A 20545-nucleotide genomic window follows, 5' to 3' on the forward strand; every position below is an offset into this window, starting at 1 on the left:
TCTCAGCGAGAAAGTCTGGAAACCTTTCCCAGCATCCGTCCCGCCGTGCCCGGGAACGGGAACGCAGGTACCGGGCTCGTCTGCCGCATCGCAGGCAACGGTTGGTGTGTTTATTAAACCACGATTACAGAATGGCTTTGTGAATCCTCCTGTCTACATAGCCACCACTCCAGCATGAACCAATAGAGGTTAAGTCTGTTTTTGCAAGGTTGTCATTAAAAGTAAGACCAAACATAGTTAATTTTTCAAGGATTTTTTCTTTTTTCCCCCTTCACAATCCACCCCCCCGACACACACACAGAAACACATACCTTAGAAGCTTGAGGTGAAAATTAAAACAGTTTCCTTACGAAGAGATGCTAACCATGGTCACAGCGTGGGTTCAGATTGGCTTGTGAGCACTAAGGCTGCACATTCAGAAAATCTCAGTTATTAGAGAAGATCCCAAACCATCACTTGCTGCCATAGAAATACTATTGGTAGGAAGATTTAAATAAATAGGGAAGAACACTGAAGTATTTTAGGGAGGTAATGATGGGGGAATGGCACACTCGCATGAAGCTGAATTGTATTCTGCAAACAGGAAAGCAAGTAACCTTCCATTTGCTACTCACCTAAAGAAGCGCTCCTTTCATAAACATAAGCAAGCATTTAAATTAAAAAAAAAAAATCCATTATTCTGCAACTTTGAAGCTTGTATTGAGTTACATTTCTTCCTTTCAAAATGCATTTTTTATCTGCCAAGGCTGTTTTGCAGTGTTTCTAGCTTCTACGCCAGACCAAATGAACAGAGAATGGAGTAAATTAACTGCCTAAGAGCTGGCAAGTGGAGCTTGCCCACTGGCTTTAGCACACTGTTCAACAACAAGTACTTTTCATTAATTTATTATTGGCAAACCAGCAAGTAGAGAGAAATGCAGGTAAAACTATGTATCCTTTTAACTAAAATTTGGATGCCAAGCTTAACTGAGAAGCATGTGTCCTCACTCCATCATGTACAAAGGTACTTTGATTCAATTATCAGAGAAAAATATCTTTAAGTGAATCTGAGGTATGGAGTTCATGCTTTAAATAGACCTGATCAATGATTCATTAGCAAAACAGACATTACATATTGTCTCTAAAGGTTACAGCACAGTATTTATTTAACAGCAGAATGCAACAGTTTCTCTAAAAAGGAGGCTGCATACATCAGAATCAAACTTATACAGATACAAAACAAAGCCCTTGAAACAGAATACCTGATAAAAAGGAGAAACTTTCAATTCGTTAATCAGTCAAATTAATTAGAAAAATGATCTGGAGGAAAGTTCAAGAAGTATCATAAAATGTGTGTTTAGCACACAGAATACTAAACATGACAAAGCCGTCTTAGAACAAATCTCTGCTAATTTAAAGTACTCAGTGGCAACAAAAACCATTCCACTTCGACTTCCATCATATCATGATACCAACTATCTTATTTACAGGTCAAGGGAGAAAACCTTCAAGCACTTGGATAAGTAGCACCCACCTCCTTTGCTGTATGAAAAAGGTTTGGATGGATCCATATAGGTGAACGACAAACTCCAGGTGGTCTCGCTTCAGCACAGATGAACAGCTGCAGAGCTCTTATTGCCAGTGAAGCCAAGCAAATGATGGCGAGTATAAAAATCATGCCCGTGTACATGAAAGCAAGCTATCAACATGGTCTTAGTGTTGCAAACTTTGGGTGTCCCAATTAAGGGAGAATTTCTAGACTAGAATATCATGCTACTACCTGGAGGGGGTGAGGAAGTGATCTGAAACTGCGAGGTAATCCAAACAAGGAAGAATCACCACAGACCAGAGATGTGCAGGGACAAGTATTCCCCTTTCAGGGGAACAAAGGGGAAAAGAAAAGAAAAAAAAAAACAAAAAACCACACCACACCTTTGAGAAGCAAGCACATGCTTTCATAGACCAAGCACCTGAGCTCTTCTAGCTCCCATTGTCCCTTTATTGCTTCTGGAGGTCAGTATGTTATACAGATTTTGGTTTTTGTTTGTTTAAAAAAAGGCAACAAAAAAATCAGCAAATTGACAGACAATGATTCTTGGAACTATTAATAAAAAAAAAAGAAAAAAGAAAATCACACCTGAACTCTTTTAAACAGACCACAGTACTGAATTACTCCTGAGCTGTCAATGTTTGCAATGCATAACATTGTTAAAAAGATGGAAAGTTGGCAAAATTCACTCCCCCCATCAAAAAAAAAAAAGGAGGAAGAAAAAAAAAGAAAAGCTTTTTCCAGCTGTAACATCTGTTAAGTCTAACTAGCTGACAAGTGCTTCTGATGGAACGCGCTTGCCAGAACACTACACAAGAGGAGGAGGGATTCGTGGAGGAGGGAATGCAAGCTATTTTTCTCCTTCCCTCACCCACAAAATGCACAATACCATTTGCAAACAACAAGGGAACAACACGGCATCCTGATTACATGCAACACGAGGCGATTCCGCAGGCCAGCGCAGTCGCACGTGGTTACCTCTGGGTCGTCACCTGCGGCAGGATCACAGGAGCACATGCTATGCCAGCAAAAGATTCTGGGAAATGCAGGTCCCTTTCCCACTCATCAGTTTCTGTGTTATACACCTGCACGATGCTTGTAACATTGTTCAGATGCCAGTTGTACCCTCCTACAATATAAATCTTTTTCTCTAGTAAACAACACCCAGCTTCCGACTGACCTGCGCGCATGGGGCTCACGGTTGTCCACTGGTCCGTTTCAGGCACATAGTACTCCACAGCCAAAACATCGAAACAACGGTCCACGTGGTCCATGCGGCCCCCCAGAGCGTAAATCCTGCTATTTGCACTGACCATGGCATGCAGAACCCTGGGTTCGTTCATTGGGGTTTTAAACTCCCACTGATCCACTGCCGGGTCGTAGCAGTGCAGGGCTTTTTTGTCTTCCACGGATATCCCATACCCACCTGATATGTACAGCTTGTCTCCTACCGTGGCTCCCGCATGCCCCCACGTCCTGCGTTTCAGGGAGCACACGTAAGTCCACTCGTTGCTTTTGGGGCAATACTTCTCTACCGAGGCCAAGCTGCCGGAGCGGTTCCTCCCGCCGGTGGCGTACACCATGCCGTGCAGGACGTTCAGCTGGAACTGAATCCTGCTCTCCTGCATGGCCTGGATGCGCAGCCACTGGTTCAGGTGCGGGTCGTAGCGGTAGCAGATATCGACAGCCCCCTCGCCGCTCCGGTACTGCAGGTGCTGCCCTCCTACGATGTAGACGAAGTTGTCGAGCACAGCCACGCAGGAATGGCTGCTGCCCACCTCCATTTCCGTCAGCTCCTTAAACTGGCGCACGTTGGCGTCGGGCAGGTAGTACACTTTGCAGCTCACAGTGCGGTCGTTGTCGGTGTAGGGAGTGCCGCCAAAGGTGATGAGGGACAGGACGTCCGAGCGGATGGTGGTGCGAGGCGACTGCATCTCGTGCTGGCGGAAGGGCAGGATCTGGTAATTGAAGGCCTCCAGCAAATACTGCCGGCATAAGACGTCTTCCACCATTATGTCCAAGGTCTGAACGCTGTCCACCAGCTCAGAGGACTTCATGAGCGGGAAGCGGATGTGGCAGAGCACCTGGCTGGCGTTGGCACGGCGGGTTGGGTCGTATTGCAGCCAGCGGACAGCAGCACGGAAGAGATCTATTTCACTGCAGCTTTTCAGCTTATTGCTCTGCAAGAAGAAAACAAGGCGCTCCAGCGGCAGGTGGAGGAAATCCTCTTCCTCAGAGATCTGGAGGAAATGCCTAAAAGTGAATGCATCTACTGACTCCTTCAAGGATGCAAGGCTAAAGGTGGTGGCCATCTGCCCGATATTAAGACATGTTTCAACGCTCATGGCAGACTTCAGAAACTCTTCACAGAGCTCCACGACAGGCACCATCTGGAGGAAGACAGCAGCTCCCAGCACATCCTGAATACAGTCAAGATCAAGAGTCACTTCAGCACTGTAAGCAAAGTCTATTATGTGTTTCAGTCCTTTTGCAGATACACCTTTCAGTTCAATCACATCTTGGCTGGCTTCTCTCATCCCTCCTGTGAACATCGCCCTGAAGGTCAAGAACACAAACAAAATTTTCCCCCCTCTTAAACACATGTAAATGATGCATCAGTTCAGGGTGTTTTTTTCTATTTAAACATATTGATTCTTTTGGGAAGAATGAGGGGGGAAAAAAAAATCAAGGTTAAAGCTGTAAAAGCCAGGAGAAATAAAAGTATGCAATTACTTATACAAAGCTTGCATAAACATAGCTATCACAGAAAAGTTAAGCTTTTCAATCCTGTTGTTGCTGACAGCATAAATAAGAGCAGTCCACAGGACAACGCTTCAAGAAATAAGTAGGACTATAAGAGCAGGAAGCATAGTACGCTGGACCAATGCATCCACAAAATTGATCAGCAAAAGGATACGCTGGGATCTGCACCAGCACGGACTGGTAACCATCCCCCTAACTACCTAATTTTTAAGCATGCAGGATTTGTGAGCACAGAGGAAGAATACACTTTTGGAAGACACTTGTGTTTGGGAGGTCAGTGATCCTCTGAGCTTGCCTGCTCATGAGACAAGGATTTCAATTAGCCCATTATATTGTACGCTAGTTATTACATGGCTTACATATTGCAGGTGCAAGCAGAACTTTTGAGTAGCTTTGGTAACCACGACAGAACCTCCTCCAAGGTTCATTCCCAACACCTGAAGAAAACATGAGTTGCGACCAGAAAGCATCTGTTATGTTGCAGTACAACGGCAGGGGGCTAGCAGGCAATTAAAATAAAAAAAGATTCTCCTCTTGCAGCACAGCTGCAAGCACATCGGTTGACCAGGCCAGGCAGAGCTTAGGTCCTAGATCACCTCCTTGGGAGGCTTCTAAATTCCACAGGAAGCACATACCAAGCCAAGGGCTGCACACAGCCATCCCATAAAGCGCTCTCCTAGAGCCGTGTTGCATTTCCCAGATATGGGGCCTGTGGGTGTGATGGGGATATAACTGCAATTTTTTTTGTTGTTGTTGTTAATATGCTTACATTAAATTTCAGCAGTTTTGTTACATATAGGTAGCTTGGGGCCAAAGGTTTGCGCTGTGCGTACTACTCAACAAGTAGCAGCAGAGCAGTTTGGGGGAAGGCAAAGTCAAAACAGGTTGCTGCAAGAACTGAGACATGCACTTTCACCAGTCAAAGCCACTGCACAGACACCACAGCAAAACCAGAGAGGCTGCAATGCAAAAGACCTTTTAAACTGCTTGCTGCTGCCTGCACCTTTTGGGCCATCCTTCCAACACTGATACCTTTCAAATATGAAAGAGGAAAAACTAAGTTCACTGGGAATGTACAATGCCATTAGAGCTGCTTTAGGAAGCTGCAGTGACTCCAAGGTGCGAGTTACTCAGAGAAAAGGCTGAACAGACCCTCTTCTGCATCAGCACAGGAATAAAGGAATAGCTTGGGAATGCTGTCAGAAGACAGGAGTTCCAAGTTTCCTGTCCAAACCATGCTAAAAGAACTGCTGCAGTCCAGCATAAACTGAAGAAAAGCTAAATGACCTAAATAAGGAAATATCTGCATATGAAATCAGCTTTCCGTAACCGAGTGACCAGGAATACTCTTTGCAGGAATTATTTGTCCATATAGCAAATGAGAGCAGTCTGTTAAAATCCCCTTGCATATCCCATGTCACAGAACAGCATGCTGCCCTGATCCCTTGCCCCAGAGGACATGCGGACATATGTGGATTCATGCATTAGCTGTGGAGCTGAACGTGCGCAAGCAAAGAGAAGCATTTTTGTTGCTATGATGAAGACAAATCATCAAATAGAATGCAATTCCTTTAAAAAGTACTATGGTTCTAAAATGCTGATTATATAAATGCCTCTATTTCACTCTTTTCCCTCCCTCTTTCTGAATAAAAACAGACTATTTTCAATAGCTAGATTATTCTGCCATTGTTCCCCAGGACAACCTTACTTAACACAACAGAAGTTATAACAAGAAACCTACTCGGCAATTACATTTCGACAGTGAAAACACACTAGCAGTGGCACTGCATACAGCATTTATGAATACAAATAGTGCTATTAGCATTTGGTGGAAGATCAGCTCCATCATTAATTGCATGCCTGTTAGGAAGAGTGATAAACCTTCCAAGCTTATGTTACCAGGGGGAGTGAGAATGGAGAAAGCTCCTTGAACAGCCTTGAAGATATATGTATGCATAAGATGGAGATCAGAGTAGCTGAAGAAACGGGAGAAGGAATCAAAGAGATACGCCTGCACTGAAGTCCCTTGTTCTTGGTTACCTGCTCAGCAAATCAATCTGCTCAGGTCATGGAGGAAGCCACACATCGAGAGATTGCAAACTCCGCTGAACAGGCCTTCTCCACCCTTATGTGTCACCCTTAAAGTCTAGAACATCACCCAGCTCAAGTTCTCTGTTGTTTTGAACCTCCCCTGTATCTGCTGCCCTCAGCACGTCCATCACCTGAAATTGCTATGGGTACTGCCAGGAAAGATCCCTCCCTGCCTCAAGAGAGAAGTAACTGCAAGTCAAAGAGGGCCCTTATTAAGCATTTGAAAGACACAGGATGGATTAACAATTGGACTCAACTTTTAGCAGAAGGCTGAATTCCAGCTCTGCAGTTGACTCATTCTGCATTAATTTGGATAAGTAAACTCATCTCCGTGCTCCACCAATACAAGATGGGACAATTCCTCCCCATCTCCCAAGGGTCTGGAGAATATACACACAAAGCGGGACAATAAGCATTATAGACAGATCAATGGTATTTAAAAATAACATTACTGTTATTTACAGTGGGCACTATCTTTCAGTGGGATGACTCATTTCGGAGCCCTCACTGCGACTTCTCAATCAAAGTAGTTCAGAGGCAACAGCCGATTTCCTTCAGCAGGCAGAGCAGCTACTAAATGCTGCCTAGGTAGGTTCAAGACCTGGACTCGAACGTGGGACTTCGCCCAGCTGCTGTAGCAGAACAACCTCATCTGCACGCGGAAGGACAGGCTCTGGGCCTTCGCATGCCTGCCGGGATGGGTGCACACCGTACCTCCAAAGGCTTTTTTTTGTGGTGGGGGAGGAGAGGGCGTAGGGAGGGAAGGAAGGGGAAACAAACCGACAGCAAAGGTAAAAATGCCTGCTTCTGCTTCCCTATCAGATTCTCACCTGAAATAGTCACTGCAGGCAGCCAAGACAACTTTATGAACCTGAAACACTTCATTATTTATAGTGAGGATGACATCAAGCAGCTGAGCCTGAGCTCGGAGCGAGGCCAGTCCCTGCAGCAGAGTGGTGCTGTGGCCAGGAGCAGAGAACGTGCATTTCAGGGTGCTGTTCTTGTCAGCCATGCTAAAAACAGAACAAGAGAGACAGGCTGGTTTTAAATTAAAACAATATGCGGTATACCTACAAAGCATGCTGGGGAAGATGCTTTACCATGAAGCAGTTTGAAAGCAAATTCCCAGCTCAATAGCCACATGGGACATCACAACATCGGTACCTTCGTTGTATCCCCTTCTCCCAACACAAAAGACACTTCCAAAATTTTAAATTATATTTTCGTATTACTGACAGCCTGTCACACTGCAGGACATGGGGGTTTCAACGACCATCCAAGCATCAGCAAACGGGGCCAAAATCTCCAGAAAACATTGGTGTCCCCACACGACGGCTACCCCAGAGTCCACTCTGACCTTGACTTCAACCACAAGACTGAATCACAGTTGCTTTTTCTTCTCCCTACCAATCCTAGCTGCAGCTGCTAGATATTTGGTAGGGTCCAAGGACAGCCCTGCTAACCCTACTTGATCCTTTCCTTATGCCTGACCCTCATGAGAAGAGCAAAAGCAATACATTGCATAGCACTGGCTGCTCTAAATAACGTCAGCCACTTGCACTGCACTGTAACCAGTCCCTTCCCAGTGTGAATATTCCCTTGGTTTCCCCAATGCCTCTTGCATGTGTTGCTCAGTGCTGGGAGCACCGTTCCTAGGCTCACTCGCCCTCAGCTGCCCTCGCCGGCAAGAGCTCTGCCCGGCAAGGGGAACATCACCAATATTCCTGCCCAAGTGGACGAGGCTGTTGGATACTCTGTGCCCCTCCGAAAACAACTGCAGTCGTGCCGCAGATTTCCCGAGCGAGGTGCGACGGGGCTAGCGTAGCGCACGCTGAACGGAGACGGGCTCACTCACGCAGGCAGACACATGAAATCTCAGAGATCCATTTACACGTTTAATCCAACTCTGAACTGTTTTCAAGACCAACATACCACTTTCTTCCGAGTCTTTCTGGGAGAAAAAAACATATACAGGAACCAGTGTTCAGAGAGGGATTTTGGTTTTTGGAAACAACCTGCTATTTGGTCTCTGAGTTTTCAGAAATATTTTACGGAAGAGCAAGAGTGCGACATAGAAATCCCAAACAGATCACGCTGAGCCTGGAAAGCTGCTCATATAAAGCATCCAGTGCAGCTTTTACGTGGAGATTAATTGCTCCCATGTCTACATTAGGAGTGCAGCGAGTACCGTACTTAAGGGGTAGCCTTATTATTTAGGTGGATTATACTGCCAAAGCCAACAAGGAAAGTGCAGAGGCTAGGCCCCAGCGCGCTCGGGGCTGGGTAATCGCACAGTGCGCCAGCAACCGTCCCGACGAGTTCACTGCCTAAACAAGGAAAAAAGCCGCACATAATGGACAAAGCAAGTAGGGAAGGTCAGAGAAGAGTCAGGGAGGTGGGATAACAAAAAAGGGGACGTAAACAATTCTCAAACAATGAGCAACAACGAACACGACTTGCTACTCGCCTAACTTATCGCATCGCAATTTCCTGCGAGCGCTATGGAAGAGGCAAGCTAGGGGAAATCTGTGATGCTCATCAGCCCGCGGAGAGGGCAGCCCCGCCACGCGAGCCGCCCCAGAGCGCGCCGGGCTCCTGCAGGATGCAGATATCAGACCTCAGTGTTCTGCTGCAAAACTGCTCGGGCTCGAGCCTGCCTCTCGAAACGCATACGAGCTCCCGTTCGGGACGAGGACACGAGTCGCTGTGCTTCCTGCGGCGTGGATGTGCAGTTCCTGCCTTAAAGTCCAAACGTGCTAAAAAGCCTTAGCTCCGAAAGCGAAGCCCGGCTACAACATCGCTCTTATAATGAAAAGGATTACAAAAAGGAATAGCAGAGTCGGTTGCTGCCTAGACCCTACCGGTACTCTGAGAGCCAAGAAGCATCTACCCACTCCAGCTCTTGCCACGGCTAAAGAGGAGGGAGGCTGAAGGAAGCGCGTACATGAATATTCATCATGTCACACTTGTTTTACTCTGCTCTTTGGAGCAATGGGTTCGATTCGCTGGAGTCTAACGAAGGAAACACCAAGCACAAGCAGGGAAACGATCTTGCCTCTGAACACAGCATCGCTCACCGAGCAAACCCATTCTGCCTCGCGTCGGGCAGGAAAAATACCCGGCAGCTCCAGGGGCTCATCTGGGAGAGGGCAACTTCTTCGTTTACTGTAACTTCACTTGAGCTGCTGCAGGATTCTTCCCATGGGAATTTTCTTCAGTGTTTTATGCACACCTGTTTTAAATATTCCTTATCCCCCTGCCAGCCTGGCGCGCCGCCTCCGCGCGACTGGCACAAGCCCCCCAGGTGGGTGCCCAAGCAAACGACTGGCTTCACCTCGGCAGACAATCCTCATCTTTCCCTCCTCTCGATTAACTCTCTGCAGACACTCTTAATCGTGCAGGGAGTAAATTTAAAATAGATAGAGGACTAAATCAGGGTGGGTTAGACACTTCTGCTCTGGAATAGACGCGTCCGCACGTGCGGCTCGTTTCAACAGGGCATCGTGAGCAGCCGCCCCAGCAAAACTGCGGGCACTGGCTCCTGTGTCTATTTACAGGTATGGAATAAAAGGATCCAGCGATTGCACAATCCTCCAGGGAGAGGGACAAAATGCAACACAAATCTGTCAGTAAGAGAAGCATTGAAGATGTCCAGTTTTGTTAAGCCTGCAGAAAAAAAAAAAAAAAAAAAGGAATTTTTAAAAGACAACACACAAGCTGGAAGCTGGATGAAAGGTTCCCAGAGCGCGAGAAACCAAACAAGAGGCTTTCGAAAACCAAAAAGGGGGGCGGCGGGAAGGTGAGAAAACAGCAAGAACCCTTGCCGAGCGTGAGCAGGGCGGTCAGGAAGAGGGGACCGCGACGAAAGGAGGCCGGGCTCAGGGGCTGCCCGCCTGCGGCCGCGGGGCGCACCGGCCCGGCGAGCCGATGTGCCGCCGCTCCTCGCACCGCGCTAGCCGCGGAGGCAGCCGTTGGGTGTCAGAGAGACGAAAAAGAGCACAAAAGGAAGCCCTGAACATTTGAAAGTGCCTTTGTGAGGCCGTGCCTATCTAATCGGCGATCTGAATATAGCGCGTACTTGTTGCTTAACAGTTTGTTGCAGACAAAACAGCCTTGCAGACAAACTTCAGGAGAGCTGCATCGACTTCTCCGCTGTTCGGAGCACGCCTCCGAGATAAAAGCCTTCCATCACACAATACTGCCAAAGTGTTTATTCCGTTCCCTCCCCTCCTGATGGGGCCAGGACCGGAGAGCATCTCGAATTTTCCTTATTTTTTCTTCTTCGCCCTCGAAAAGGGAGGGAGGCAGTGCGCGAGCCCCTTCCCCACCGCAGAGCCTCTCGGAGGCTCCTGCAGCGGGGCCAGACGCGCCCTCGGAGCGGCAGCACGGGCACGCGCCCCAGCCAAACCTGCCCTTCAGAAAAGGTAAAACGCGCAAGGCCACGTTCGCGTCGAGCGGCGCCGCGGCACAGCCACCAGGCTTCACAGCGGCGACGTGCGAGTTCATTGCAAGGGGACTTGTTTACACCATCAGGGCTTTTAACGTGACTATACCGGTATACAGGTGACTTTACCAGGACAGAAATCCCACTTTCCATATGGAAATAGCTGTAGCAGTGAAAGGCACCTTTATATTCATACAGCTGCATCCACCATAGGAAACGGGAACTCAGCACGTACCTTGATTCAGGCGCACTATCCATTTTGGACAGCAGTCTCAAATAACACCACTGATAACCAGATTTTCCAAAAGTGACTATGGGAGGACAAGTAACGGGCTAGAGGATTTGTCTCCAAGCCACTGAGGGCCAAACTTCATGAACCGGTTCAGGGGAGGCTCCGGGAACAGCCCGGAGGAGAGCTGCCACTGCAACCGCAACAGCAACTTGCATACGCACGGAGCGACCTTGGCTTCGCCCGAGGTCTGCTCTTTGGACCACCATACCCTGCCTCTGCCTCCTCTATTTCCCGCAACACCATGTATAATCCAAGCTGCATTTCAAGCTAATGAATCATTTTTACCAAATCTTTACTGATGATTAAAAACATCAAAGCTGGAATTAAAGGCTTACGAAGCATAAGTTCATATTTCAGTGCGTTCGCAACTTCCGCACAAGTACAAATGGAGAGAATTATACCCGGCTAGATTGCAATATTGCAGCGATTGACTTAAGTAAGAGAAATCTTTTGCAACACAAGTGCCTGACCTCTTGCTACTTTTCCGCTGTACCACGGTCCTCCTTGGAAGGACAGGCAGTTCTGCTGCTAGCAAGGCTCTCGGCATCCCAGTTGAGCATCCCCGTTAACATCCACCCACGTTTTCCCACTCTCCGGGCAGGTGGTGCTCGATAATTTTTCATACAGGAGAAACTCAAGAGGGTTGGCAAGATTTCTAAGCAGGGCAAGCTTCCAACAGGCAGCCTCGGCGGTAAACACAAGCTCTAAAGGTAGGACCCTGCGGGCTATGGCTGGGGTACAAAAGAGGACGGAGGAAAAGAAGGAGCTTGCGTGTGTTCGCATGCACAAAGCATACAGTGCCACCGCTTTTCCCCGGATAAACAAAGGACTTCAGATTGCAAAAGAGCCAGCAAGGCACCGTTTGAGCACTCGAGCCTGCAGAAAAATGTTATGGCGAGAGCAGCAGAACTAACAGAAAGCTGAGGAGTAACTTTATTTAGAACATACGGGATGAATATTAAGGGCCTTCTCCGAGAATCTTTCAAAGGCGGCATTATAGATATTTCAATAATGCAAATCATTTAATGCCTTTGGTTTCATGCCTAAGTAAAAAACACATTCAGATTCTGATTTTTAAACTACAATTAAGACACTTAAAATCAAAACAAAAGTCAAACTCCCTCAGATAAGTCACTGGTAGCCATGGTTACTGTAATATTTCAGATCCTTAAGCTTGATATCACATGCTCAAACGATGAAGAAGAGTTTTCAGCACCTCACACTAACAAACGTTACGTTAGGGCAAGAAGGCAAAACACATGACTGTGGAGTTTGCCATCTCACAGACTCCCTTTTCGGCGCTTTGGGACAAGGCCTCTGTGGTCCTTCATCCCCCACCGAGAGGCATTAATAGGGTTCTTCAACGCTAACGTGCAAGACGTGAAGTTTGGGTGCAAGGAAGATTAATTGCTGCCAGGCAATGAGACTTAAAAATACCTGCCCTGTTAACCTACTTACGTTCCCAGCAGCAGGCGAGGCCGCCACCAGCATCCCATCAGAAACAACATTTACCATCGCTTCCCTGTCCAAATTAGCAACAACAACAAGCGCTTAATGATCAGCAACTGATTAAATATTAACACACCAAATAGAGGGGATGATTTTCAGAGAAGCACAGTCATCCTTAGGGAAGATAAGGGAAGAAAATAATTTCATCAGTTTCTTCATTCCCTGTCCCACCTTCTTCTCTTAATTTCTGCCAAGTTCTCTCCTCTGCCTCCACTCGTTCTCCTCTCCTGACACCTTCTCTTTCATCAGAAGCAATAAATACAAGTAAAAAGCCTGAGACTAATAATACTATTTAGAAGTGACTAGCAATTTGGAGTGCTCAGATAGAGAAATTATAAATGGCTCTGAGTTTTAGAGGGAGTAATACCTTCTGGAAAGAAAAAAAAAGAAACCTTCTATAAAACGTCTAAAGTTGAACAGTGAAAGGTCGGGCGTAGTTTTAAAAGTCTTGCCTTCCATCTTATATGCTTCAAGTCTCAAACCTTGAGAAAATTTAACATGTGGCACAGGAAGAACAAGTAATATTCACTATGTTAGAAAAAAAAAGAAGGGGGGGGCAAAAAACCCAACCTTTGTTTGTACTACAGGGAGCCAGTGGTCGGTGCAAGGAGAAAGCCCCTACCACGGCAATAGGCAGGACGGGAGGAGGCAGCAGCACGAGCACTTTGGGGTCCCCATCTCGCGGACCGGGAATCGAGGCCTCTGATGATCGACCGAGCGACTTTGTGACGGAGGTGGCACCCTGGCCCCCCGCCCCCTCCAACTGCAGGACCATCCACGTCTGAGCTGGCCTTGGGTTTGATGAGAGCAGCATTTAAAGACATATTCACAGAAACCAGGGGAAACCTTAACGTTTCAATTTTAAGTGCTTTCTGAATCTGGTCCTACCGATCCACTTCTTACTTGCTCACCTGCAATCCTGCTCATCCCATGCTGGAACGAAGGGAATCCCTATCACCCCAAGGTAAGGGAGCAAATTAAAGCAAGATGAGTATTTTCAACTGTTTTCTTTACATATTATTTTTTGTCCACTGAGAAGTCCCAGAAGCATTTCCAAATCTCTGTTTTTCTTTCTTTTTTTCCTTTCCGAGCTGGACTCACACAGGGCCCAGTAGACACACACAAATATATTCTGCTCCCAGACTTCAGGCAGGAGGTTGTTCTCAAGCCAAAGGAGGTGGGATTCTGGTTTCTGCTAAAAGCACTAATAAAACTGGATGTCTGTCAAAAGCTGGCTGGCCTGGTAAAATGGAGCAGTGGAGCATGGAACAAAAAAGCAGCGGGTGAAATATCTGAACACATTAAACTCTGTGCCACCTCAGGGAGTTTCTACGTGCAGCCCTGGTCAGTACATGCCGTACCCGGGACACATCGTGAAAAAAGGAACAAGATCCTGAAAAATGCTCCTGTCGCAGAGCCAGATTCATCTTTATAGCGGTGCAGGGACAAATGGGAAAAGCCGTTTAGTTGCTGAAGGAAGAGGACCAAAGTGGCCAACACAAGTCTCAAGTAAGGGCCCACTTTTACAGGTTGCATTAGGGCACTAAGAGCTAGGCTGAGAAGATGATTAACCACGAACGGTCCCGCCTGTTCTCCCCACCCAGCTGCAGCGGGTCTGCGCCTGGGCAGCGTGGCTCCTCGCACGCGGGGACGCTCCCGGCACCCTCCGTCCTGCCCCCAAACCTCCTCCTGCAGCAAAGCGCGAGGAGCAAGCACAGGCAATAAATACGAGCCGGCACCAGCAACCCTGCACCGTCCTCCAATTGCAACCTGCATCTGCGCAGCGACAGAGGATGGGAAGATGCTAAATCCCCCCGACTTTATAGCGATTATATCCTCATCAGCCCCAAACCTGATCTTGCTGAGCCAGGAATGAACTGAACAAATATAAAAATCGTTCTAAGCATAGGAGTTACTCTGGCAGCCACATGCAGTATCGCAGCGATGAATAAATCAGCTGCTGTCTCTCGCTCCCGGGATCGGCCAGCTCCACCAGGAGCACCAGAAGGATGGCTGATTTTACATTTGTAAGATTTGCCTGCGTATCCATGGCATGCGGCTCTTTACACGTTCAGTGCTCCTGCTGACAGCGCTGCCTTAAACAATTCCATATTCCCCCACCATATGCACAAATTATTACTTCTGCCCTGACAGCCAAACCTAGCCTCTAGGAGGAGGAAAGACACAGCAGAGCCAAATCAGAAAAGCACAGAACAGAAGCATCCTTTTCTAGCACCACCGCCGGGGTCATTTCTGCACCGAGAAGCCCCCGGGCGCCTTTCCTGCGCCCGCTCGCCGCCCGCCGCTGCACACCTCTGCGGCAGCACCGCTCTGCAAAAGCCGAGAGGCACCTAGCGGTGCCGGCAAGCACAGCAGAGCCAGCAAGGCCACCCCAAAAGCGACGCTCCGTCCAGCCCCAGACACAGCTTCTCCGCTCGGCTTCCAGCGACCACCCTGCCCTCGCGACCGTCCCCGCTCGGCATCTCGTCTCCACGGCGTACGACGGGGCTAAGCCGATCTATGGCACATCTACGGCTTTGAAATCAGTCAAATCCTGCCTTGGCTTCCCCACTTGTCCCTGGTCAGCAGTGGCAAGCTGGAGACGGCCTGTTTTAGCTCCATGAGCAGCCCCTAACGTGGCAGAAGGTTCCCCCCCTCCAAGCAAATCACTTTGTGACCTTCTCCAACCCACATCAGACCATGCGACCACGCCAGTCCCTTCACTTCAGGCCTTAGGGAAAACTTAGAAAAACTTGAAAATTAGACCATGGGGGAGTTGGGGCAGCGTTTGTCCCGGCAGTTTTCTGCAGCATCGATTGCAGCCTCTGGGCACTACTGCAAGAAGTGACAGGACTACACTTACATACAGCGTATGGACCACAGCACACAGCAACAGGGAGCAGAAATAGCCACGCTGCTGTGAACTCTCCTCCTTTCTCTTTACCTCTGCCCACCAGATTATTGGCTTTCACCAGCTAGAGATCTCAAGCAAAAGCATAATTAAACCATAAAATAGCAGATAATGTCAGAAAAACCCACCACTTTTTAACACAAACTAAAGAAATCAGATTTTGTAGCAGATGCAAGCAGCTGCCCGAGCACTTGGCATCGTAACACTGGTACCAGTTCAGTTCCATGATCAAATCCTCTTAACAGCACTGCTGTTTGCAGCCCATCTCCCTCATTGCCTAAATGCTCTGCACTCACCTTCGGCAGACACGCACCCATCCTGGAGTTCGTTATGTTTTCAAGCTTCTTGGGCAGTCCAGCTCTCCATATCCGAGTCCCACCCTAACTGCATTACCCGAGCAGAATAACCTAAGACCACTGAAGCGCAGCAATAGCTTTTCTCGATAAAGGTCCCTGGCTTCTATGGAAGTTCAGCATTTATCTTTCACTTAAATGAGAGACTGGAAAAGACTCCTTAGCCATCGTCCCATGATGCAAGCCTGTTCCTTACAAAGCTGTTAATGCTAAGCAACACTTGGAGGGTAAGACAAGAACCTTTAAGGACTCACTGAAGTTTACTTTTAGTCTAAATAAAACCTCCGGCTCAGAAGCCTTCCAATGTTGAATAAGAAAGCAGCAGTTATTTTTACAGTGATTCAATTAGAGCATAAACATTTACACCGCGTCTACCAGATCTAACAACTAAAATCTGTTTTAAAATTGCCATGTGGCAGAATATAGAACGGAAAAAACATATAAAACGAAACTTTGAACAGTTTCAAAACGCAGCGTTGTCTGATTGGATACTAAAGATTATAGTAACGCAAAAGCAAGGCGGACTCGCAGCCCCTGTCGTTATCTTCCACTTACTCGGTTTTACCCCCTCCTCCTGCACATTTGCTCCCTCTCCCACCGCTTTCTTCAGAAGGAATCGGGTCAGGGGAGTTCAAGTCTACTTTCTCTTGATGTGAACTAAGACATATGTACTTTTAGATAAGGAAAGCCTGCAGGTCTCCCTCATCCATCCATTCTGGTTTTGGCAGGTGGAATTGCTTTCAGCAGACAGGCCGCTGTGCAACAGCATTAGGAAGGTTTCTGAAAAGTGTTTACGCAACCTGGCGCTCTGCCTTTCTTCAAGGGATTAATCCCGGTTCTGGAGAGACACGGCCCTCCTCGAGAGCTTGCCTGGACACCCCAGCTAACCCCTGCCTGGAGGCCTCCCCAGCCACCGCTCTCCAGCATCGGAAGAGGGTTTTCCGACATCCTGGCGTCCCCCTGCTTCGTGTGACCTTGCTCCACCAACGCTGCAGCCGAGTTCGCACATCTCGTGTCTAAAACGCACACGGCTCAGAGCTGCGTCTTACAGAGGACACTAACGGATCGCGCTGCTTTTCTGCACTTACCTGCTCGCGAATCTCAAAGCGCATCTTCAGGACCAGCACTGAGCACAATATTACAGACAGGGTTAACGACGGAGCGTGAAACTCTCCCTCCACACGACACTGAGGGCTGTGAGTAAGGTATGAAAGCCATCTGCAGTGCATGAAATTCATCCATGCAAAAACAAGGACATTTACGAAGATTGGGCCTCTTTTGGTTTTGAACTTATAAAAAGAGATTTTTTCTCACTGCGTGCTTTTAAAAAAACAAAAAGAGGAATTATGGAACAGAAGCACCATAAAACACATGGCTGTGTTAGCAGTAGGCACGTATTTTTCCTGTGCAAATCCCACGCAAACTCGCATCTGCAGCAACTGCCTTGTCTCATGCCACCAAAGTATCCCAAACTTTTTGCCCGTGCTGTCTTGCACAGCATGTGCCCTATTGCATGGAACGAAAGCACAGGATCCCCAGCCATCAAGTTAATTTTCCTGCTTTTGGGAAGCCAGCATATTTACGGGGATCTAGCACCAGCCACGCGGTAGCAACTCCAAAGATGGAAATTCTGCCTGGGCTGTTTGAGTAACAGCACACCACCGAAATGGCATGTGTGTGTGTGCAACAGCAGGAGAGGACTCTGCCCTCTTGCCTTAGAGGGCAAGTGCTCAGCAAGTGAAAAAAAGAAAAAAATCAAAAGTAAAGGCCTTAGAAGCCGCTTACAAGGAATCATTAGTCGATAGTAAATGCCCTTAAAATTTTTCTCTTGCTCTATAGAGCCTGTCCAATGTCAGCACTCTCCCCCCAGGCACCTGTGTTCTCCGGTACATCCATCATTTAGTAAACAGGAGACTAATGACCAACAAAAAGCACCCAAATTTCAACAGACTTTAATTGAAAACTAACAAAGCGAGCAAACGCGCGCCGACACGGGCAGCTACGTCCCCAGAGCAGGGAACGCGCCGCCGCGCCTCCACGCTGCACCATTTATTACAGCTCCGGAGCAAATCGCTACCGTTTCTTAGGCGGAGCGCCCCAAAACTCCCCCAAAACCCCCCAAAACCCCTCCGACGTCCGCGCAGGAGACGCGCTGCCGCCCCGCGAGGCCCGGCCGCCCCCCACCTCGCCCGTCCCTTCGCGGGGGGCGCGCGACCCAACCGGGCCGTTTGGGCTGGGACATCCCAGCAAGAAGGGGATTTGGGGCCGAAAGCGCCCCGATCCGTGCAGGCAGCAGCGGGGGAAACCTGGTGTTTTTAAGAAGAGGCCTGAAACCCCGCAAAACTTGGTGCCCCCCCACCACCACCACACACACCCCGGGCCGGGCGGCCCCGGAGGGGAGCCGTGTGCGCACGACAGGTGCATGTGTGTTTTACAGGGAGGCTTTTTTCCAAAAAAAAAAAAAAAAAGAGAGAGAGAGAGAAAAAGCCTGGTTTTGGGGGCAGAGCCACAGCAGCGGCAGCGGAGGGGCCGGGAAATGGCGCTTCCCCGGCGAGGAGCAGCCTGGCGCCGCCGGGCCCCGCGCCGCCTCCCCCCACCTCGGGAGGCGACAGCACCGAAAATAAAGGGGGAAAAAACTACATTTTGGGCCACGGCGGAGGGGAAACGGGGGGGGGGGGGGGAGCAGAGAGGCCGGGCTGGGCCCCGCGGCCCGGCCGCTCCGGGCCCCGCTGCGCCGCGCTGCCTGCGGGCGCCGCCTCGCCGCGCGGCGGCCTCGCGCGGACCCCGGCGGCCTGGGCCTGGGCCTGGGCCGTGGCGGCGGCGGCGGCGGCGCCCGGGCCGCGCTCACCTGCTGGGCCGCTCCGCGGCGAACTCGGCGCCGCCGGACTCCGCCATCTTCGCTGCTGCCGCTGCCGCCGCCGCCGCTGCCGCCGGGCCCGGAGCTTGGGGAGGCGGCGGCCGCCGCAACAGCCGCCACCGCCGCCGCGTTAAAGGCGCAGCAGCGAGCGGCGGCGGCCCGCGGAGGGGCCCGCGGCTCCGCTCCGCTCCCGCCGGGCCTGGCGCCGCCCCGGGGGGGGTCCGGGGGGGGCCCTGTCGCCACCCCACGGCCGTGGGGCTGTGGTGGGGTTGGGGGGGCGCATCGGGGTCCCAGGGGATCTGTCACCACCCTGTGGGGCCTGTCACTGCCCCCGGGGTCCTGGGGGACCTGTCACTGCCGTGGGTCTCGGGGGTCACTGTCCTGGGTGGGGCTGTCACCACCCTGGGGGGCCCGTCATGGCCCCAGGGGTCCCAGGGGACCCGTCACCACCTTGGGGGTTCAATGGGGCCTGTCATTGCCCCGGGGTCTTGGGGGGCCTGTCACCGCCATGGGGGGGGGGCTGTCGCCACCCCACAGGCCGCCCTGGGCCGGGCTGGTGTCCTTGTGACACCAGATCCACCCATCCCCATGGTGACAGCAGGACCTCAGGGTCCCTCCTGCTGTCACCGCGTCCCTGGGGCTGCCCCACAAGGAGGGCAGAGCCCCACGGTCCCCTCGCGGCGGCACCTCCGTCCGCCGAGGCCATCACGGCCCCAGTTGCCACCAAAGGAGCCACCTGCCCCTGGAAGCACCTGCAGATGCCACCTGTGGCTGCCCTCCAACATGCCCAGCACCATTTCCCAACCGGGCAGGCCTTTCCCCCCCTTCTTCCGAATTATCCGGCAGCTGCTGCTGGGCCTTCGGTGTGGCCTGCGCCCCAGTGCTTAATGTTTTCACTTTGGTTTCCAGGTGTAATTCATTAAAGAGCACCATGTCTTCTGGAGGACGCGCTGCGTGCGCGAGCGGTACCGGCAGCCCCCGGATCCGAGCTTTCCCTGCCCTCCTCGAAGCCTGCTGCAACGTGAGCCGGGCGATTACTCAACCGCAGCCCGCATGTGCCAGGTTTCACTGAAATAAGCCATTTGTGCAGGAGCAACAGTACCCTCCAGAGGGTGCCGTTTTGTTGTCGCAGATTGCAGCGGTTCAGGTTTGCTGGTTTTCCTCCCATTTCCTTCCACGGTGCATCCCGACACATGGTCGGCATCAGAATCGCTCTCCGCGCTTCACAGAGTCATCGGCGTAGCTGAGGCAAAATGTTGCGGGTCCATGTAATTTTTAAAGCCGTGACACATCTGGAGAGATCTGACGGGCTAGAGGGCATTCCAGTTGTCACTGGGAATCAGGAAATTCTTCATGGCACTGCCTGTGCCAATGACCACGGGTGAATTGCTTTGATTTCCCATGCCTCAGTTTCCACATCTCTGTAAGGGCAGTGGGGAGTTTGTACATGAGAATAAACATGCTTGGAAAGCCGTGAAAATAACTCTTTCAAGTTAGCCGGATGAAAACTTCATGTTCTGGACTTGCACACTTCAAGGAGAAGAATCTGTTTTCAGAGGAAAAGCTGTGTATTTTTCTTATTTAAACCTTCTAAATCTGCTGGAGCATTAAAAAATATTTGGCATTTCCACAGCACATTTCATTCCCAGCTCCAAATGCATTTTACAGACATTCATTAATTAAGCCTCATAAAACCTTTGGGGGAGAGGGAAGTCGTACTTATTAATTTGTTATTTGTATTACTGCGGCATACAGAGACCCCAGCCAAGACCTTGGGGCCCTGTTATTTTAGACACT

At 49.8% G+C, this 20545-nt stretch overlaps 1 protein-coding gene and 1 long non-coding RNA gene across 3 annotated transcripts; one reads left to right on the plus strand and one right to left on the minus strand.

Annotated features, from left to right (window-relative positions):
• Window positions 1–1112: 1112 nt before the first annotated feature.
• KLHL26 (kelch like family member 26) lies at window positions 1113–18860 on the minus strand. Of its 2 annotated transcripts, XM_067312902.1 has the most exons (3): window positions 18740–18860; window positions 7213–7395; window positions 1113–4084 (listed from the first exon to the last, which is right to left on the minus strand). In XM_067312902.1, the coding sequence occupies exons 1-3, from the start codon at window positions 18784–18786 to the stop codon at window positions 2503–2505; spliced, it is 1812 nt and encodes a 603-aa protein (XP_067169003.1). In that variant the 5' UTR covers window positions 18787–18860; the 3' UTR covers window positions 1113–2502. The 2 variants fall into 2 exon arrangements, with proteins under 2 accessions (XP_067169003.1, XP_013795712.2); XM_013940258.2 differs by lacking the exon at window positions 18740–18860 and having other exon boundaries at window positions 7213–7465.
• Window positions 18861–19327: 467 nt separating this feature from the next.
• LOC136994531 (uncharacterized) lies at window positions 19328–20375 on the plus strand. Its single transcript, XR_010886590.1, has 2 exons — window positions 19328–19895; window positions 19978–20375. It is a non-coding gene; the product is annotated as an uncharacterized lncRNA (long non-coding RNA).
• The last annotated feature ends 170 nt before the right edge of the window (window positions 20376–20545 follow it).

Source organism: Apteryx mantelli, chromosome 30, assembly GCF_036417845.1.
Source record: "Apteryx mantelli isolate bAptMan1 chromosome 30, bAptMan1.hap1, whole genome shotgun sequence".
Lineage (NCBI taxonomy): Eukaryota > Metazoa > Chordata > Aves > Apterygiformes > Apterygidae > Apteryx > Apteryx mantelli.

Excerpts from the sequence above, each read along its gene's own strand:
- KLHL26 (XM_013940258.2), bottom strand. The coding sequence starts at position 7,463 with ATGCTTTGTAGGTATACCGCATATTGTTTTAATTTAAAACCAGCCTGT. Across the intron at positions 4,085-7,212 it reads GCCTGCAGTGACTATTTCAG|GGCGATGTTCACAGGAGGGA; the intron begins GTGAGAATCTGA and ends CTTGACCTTCAG.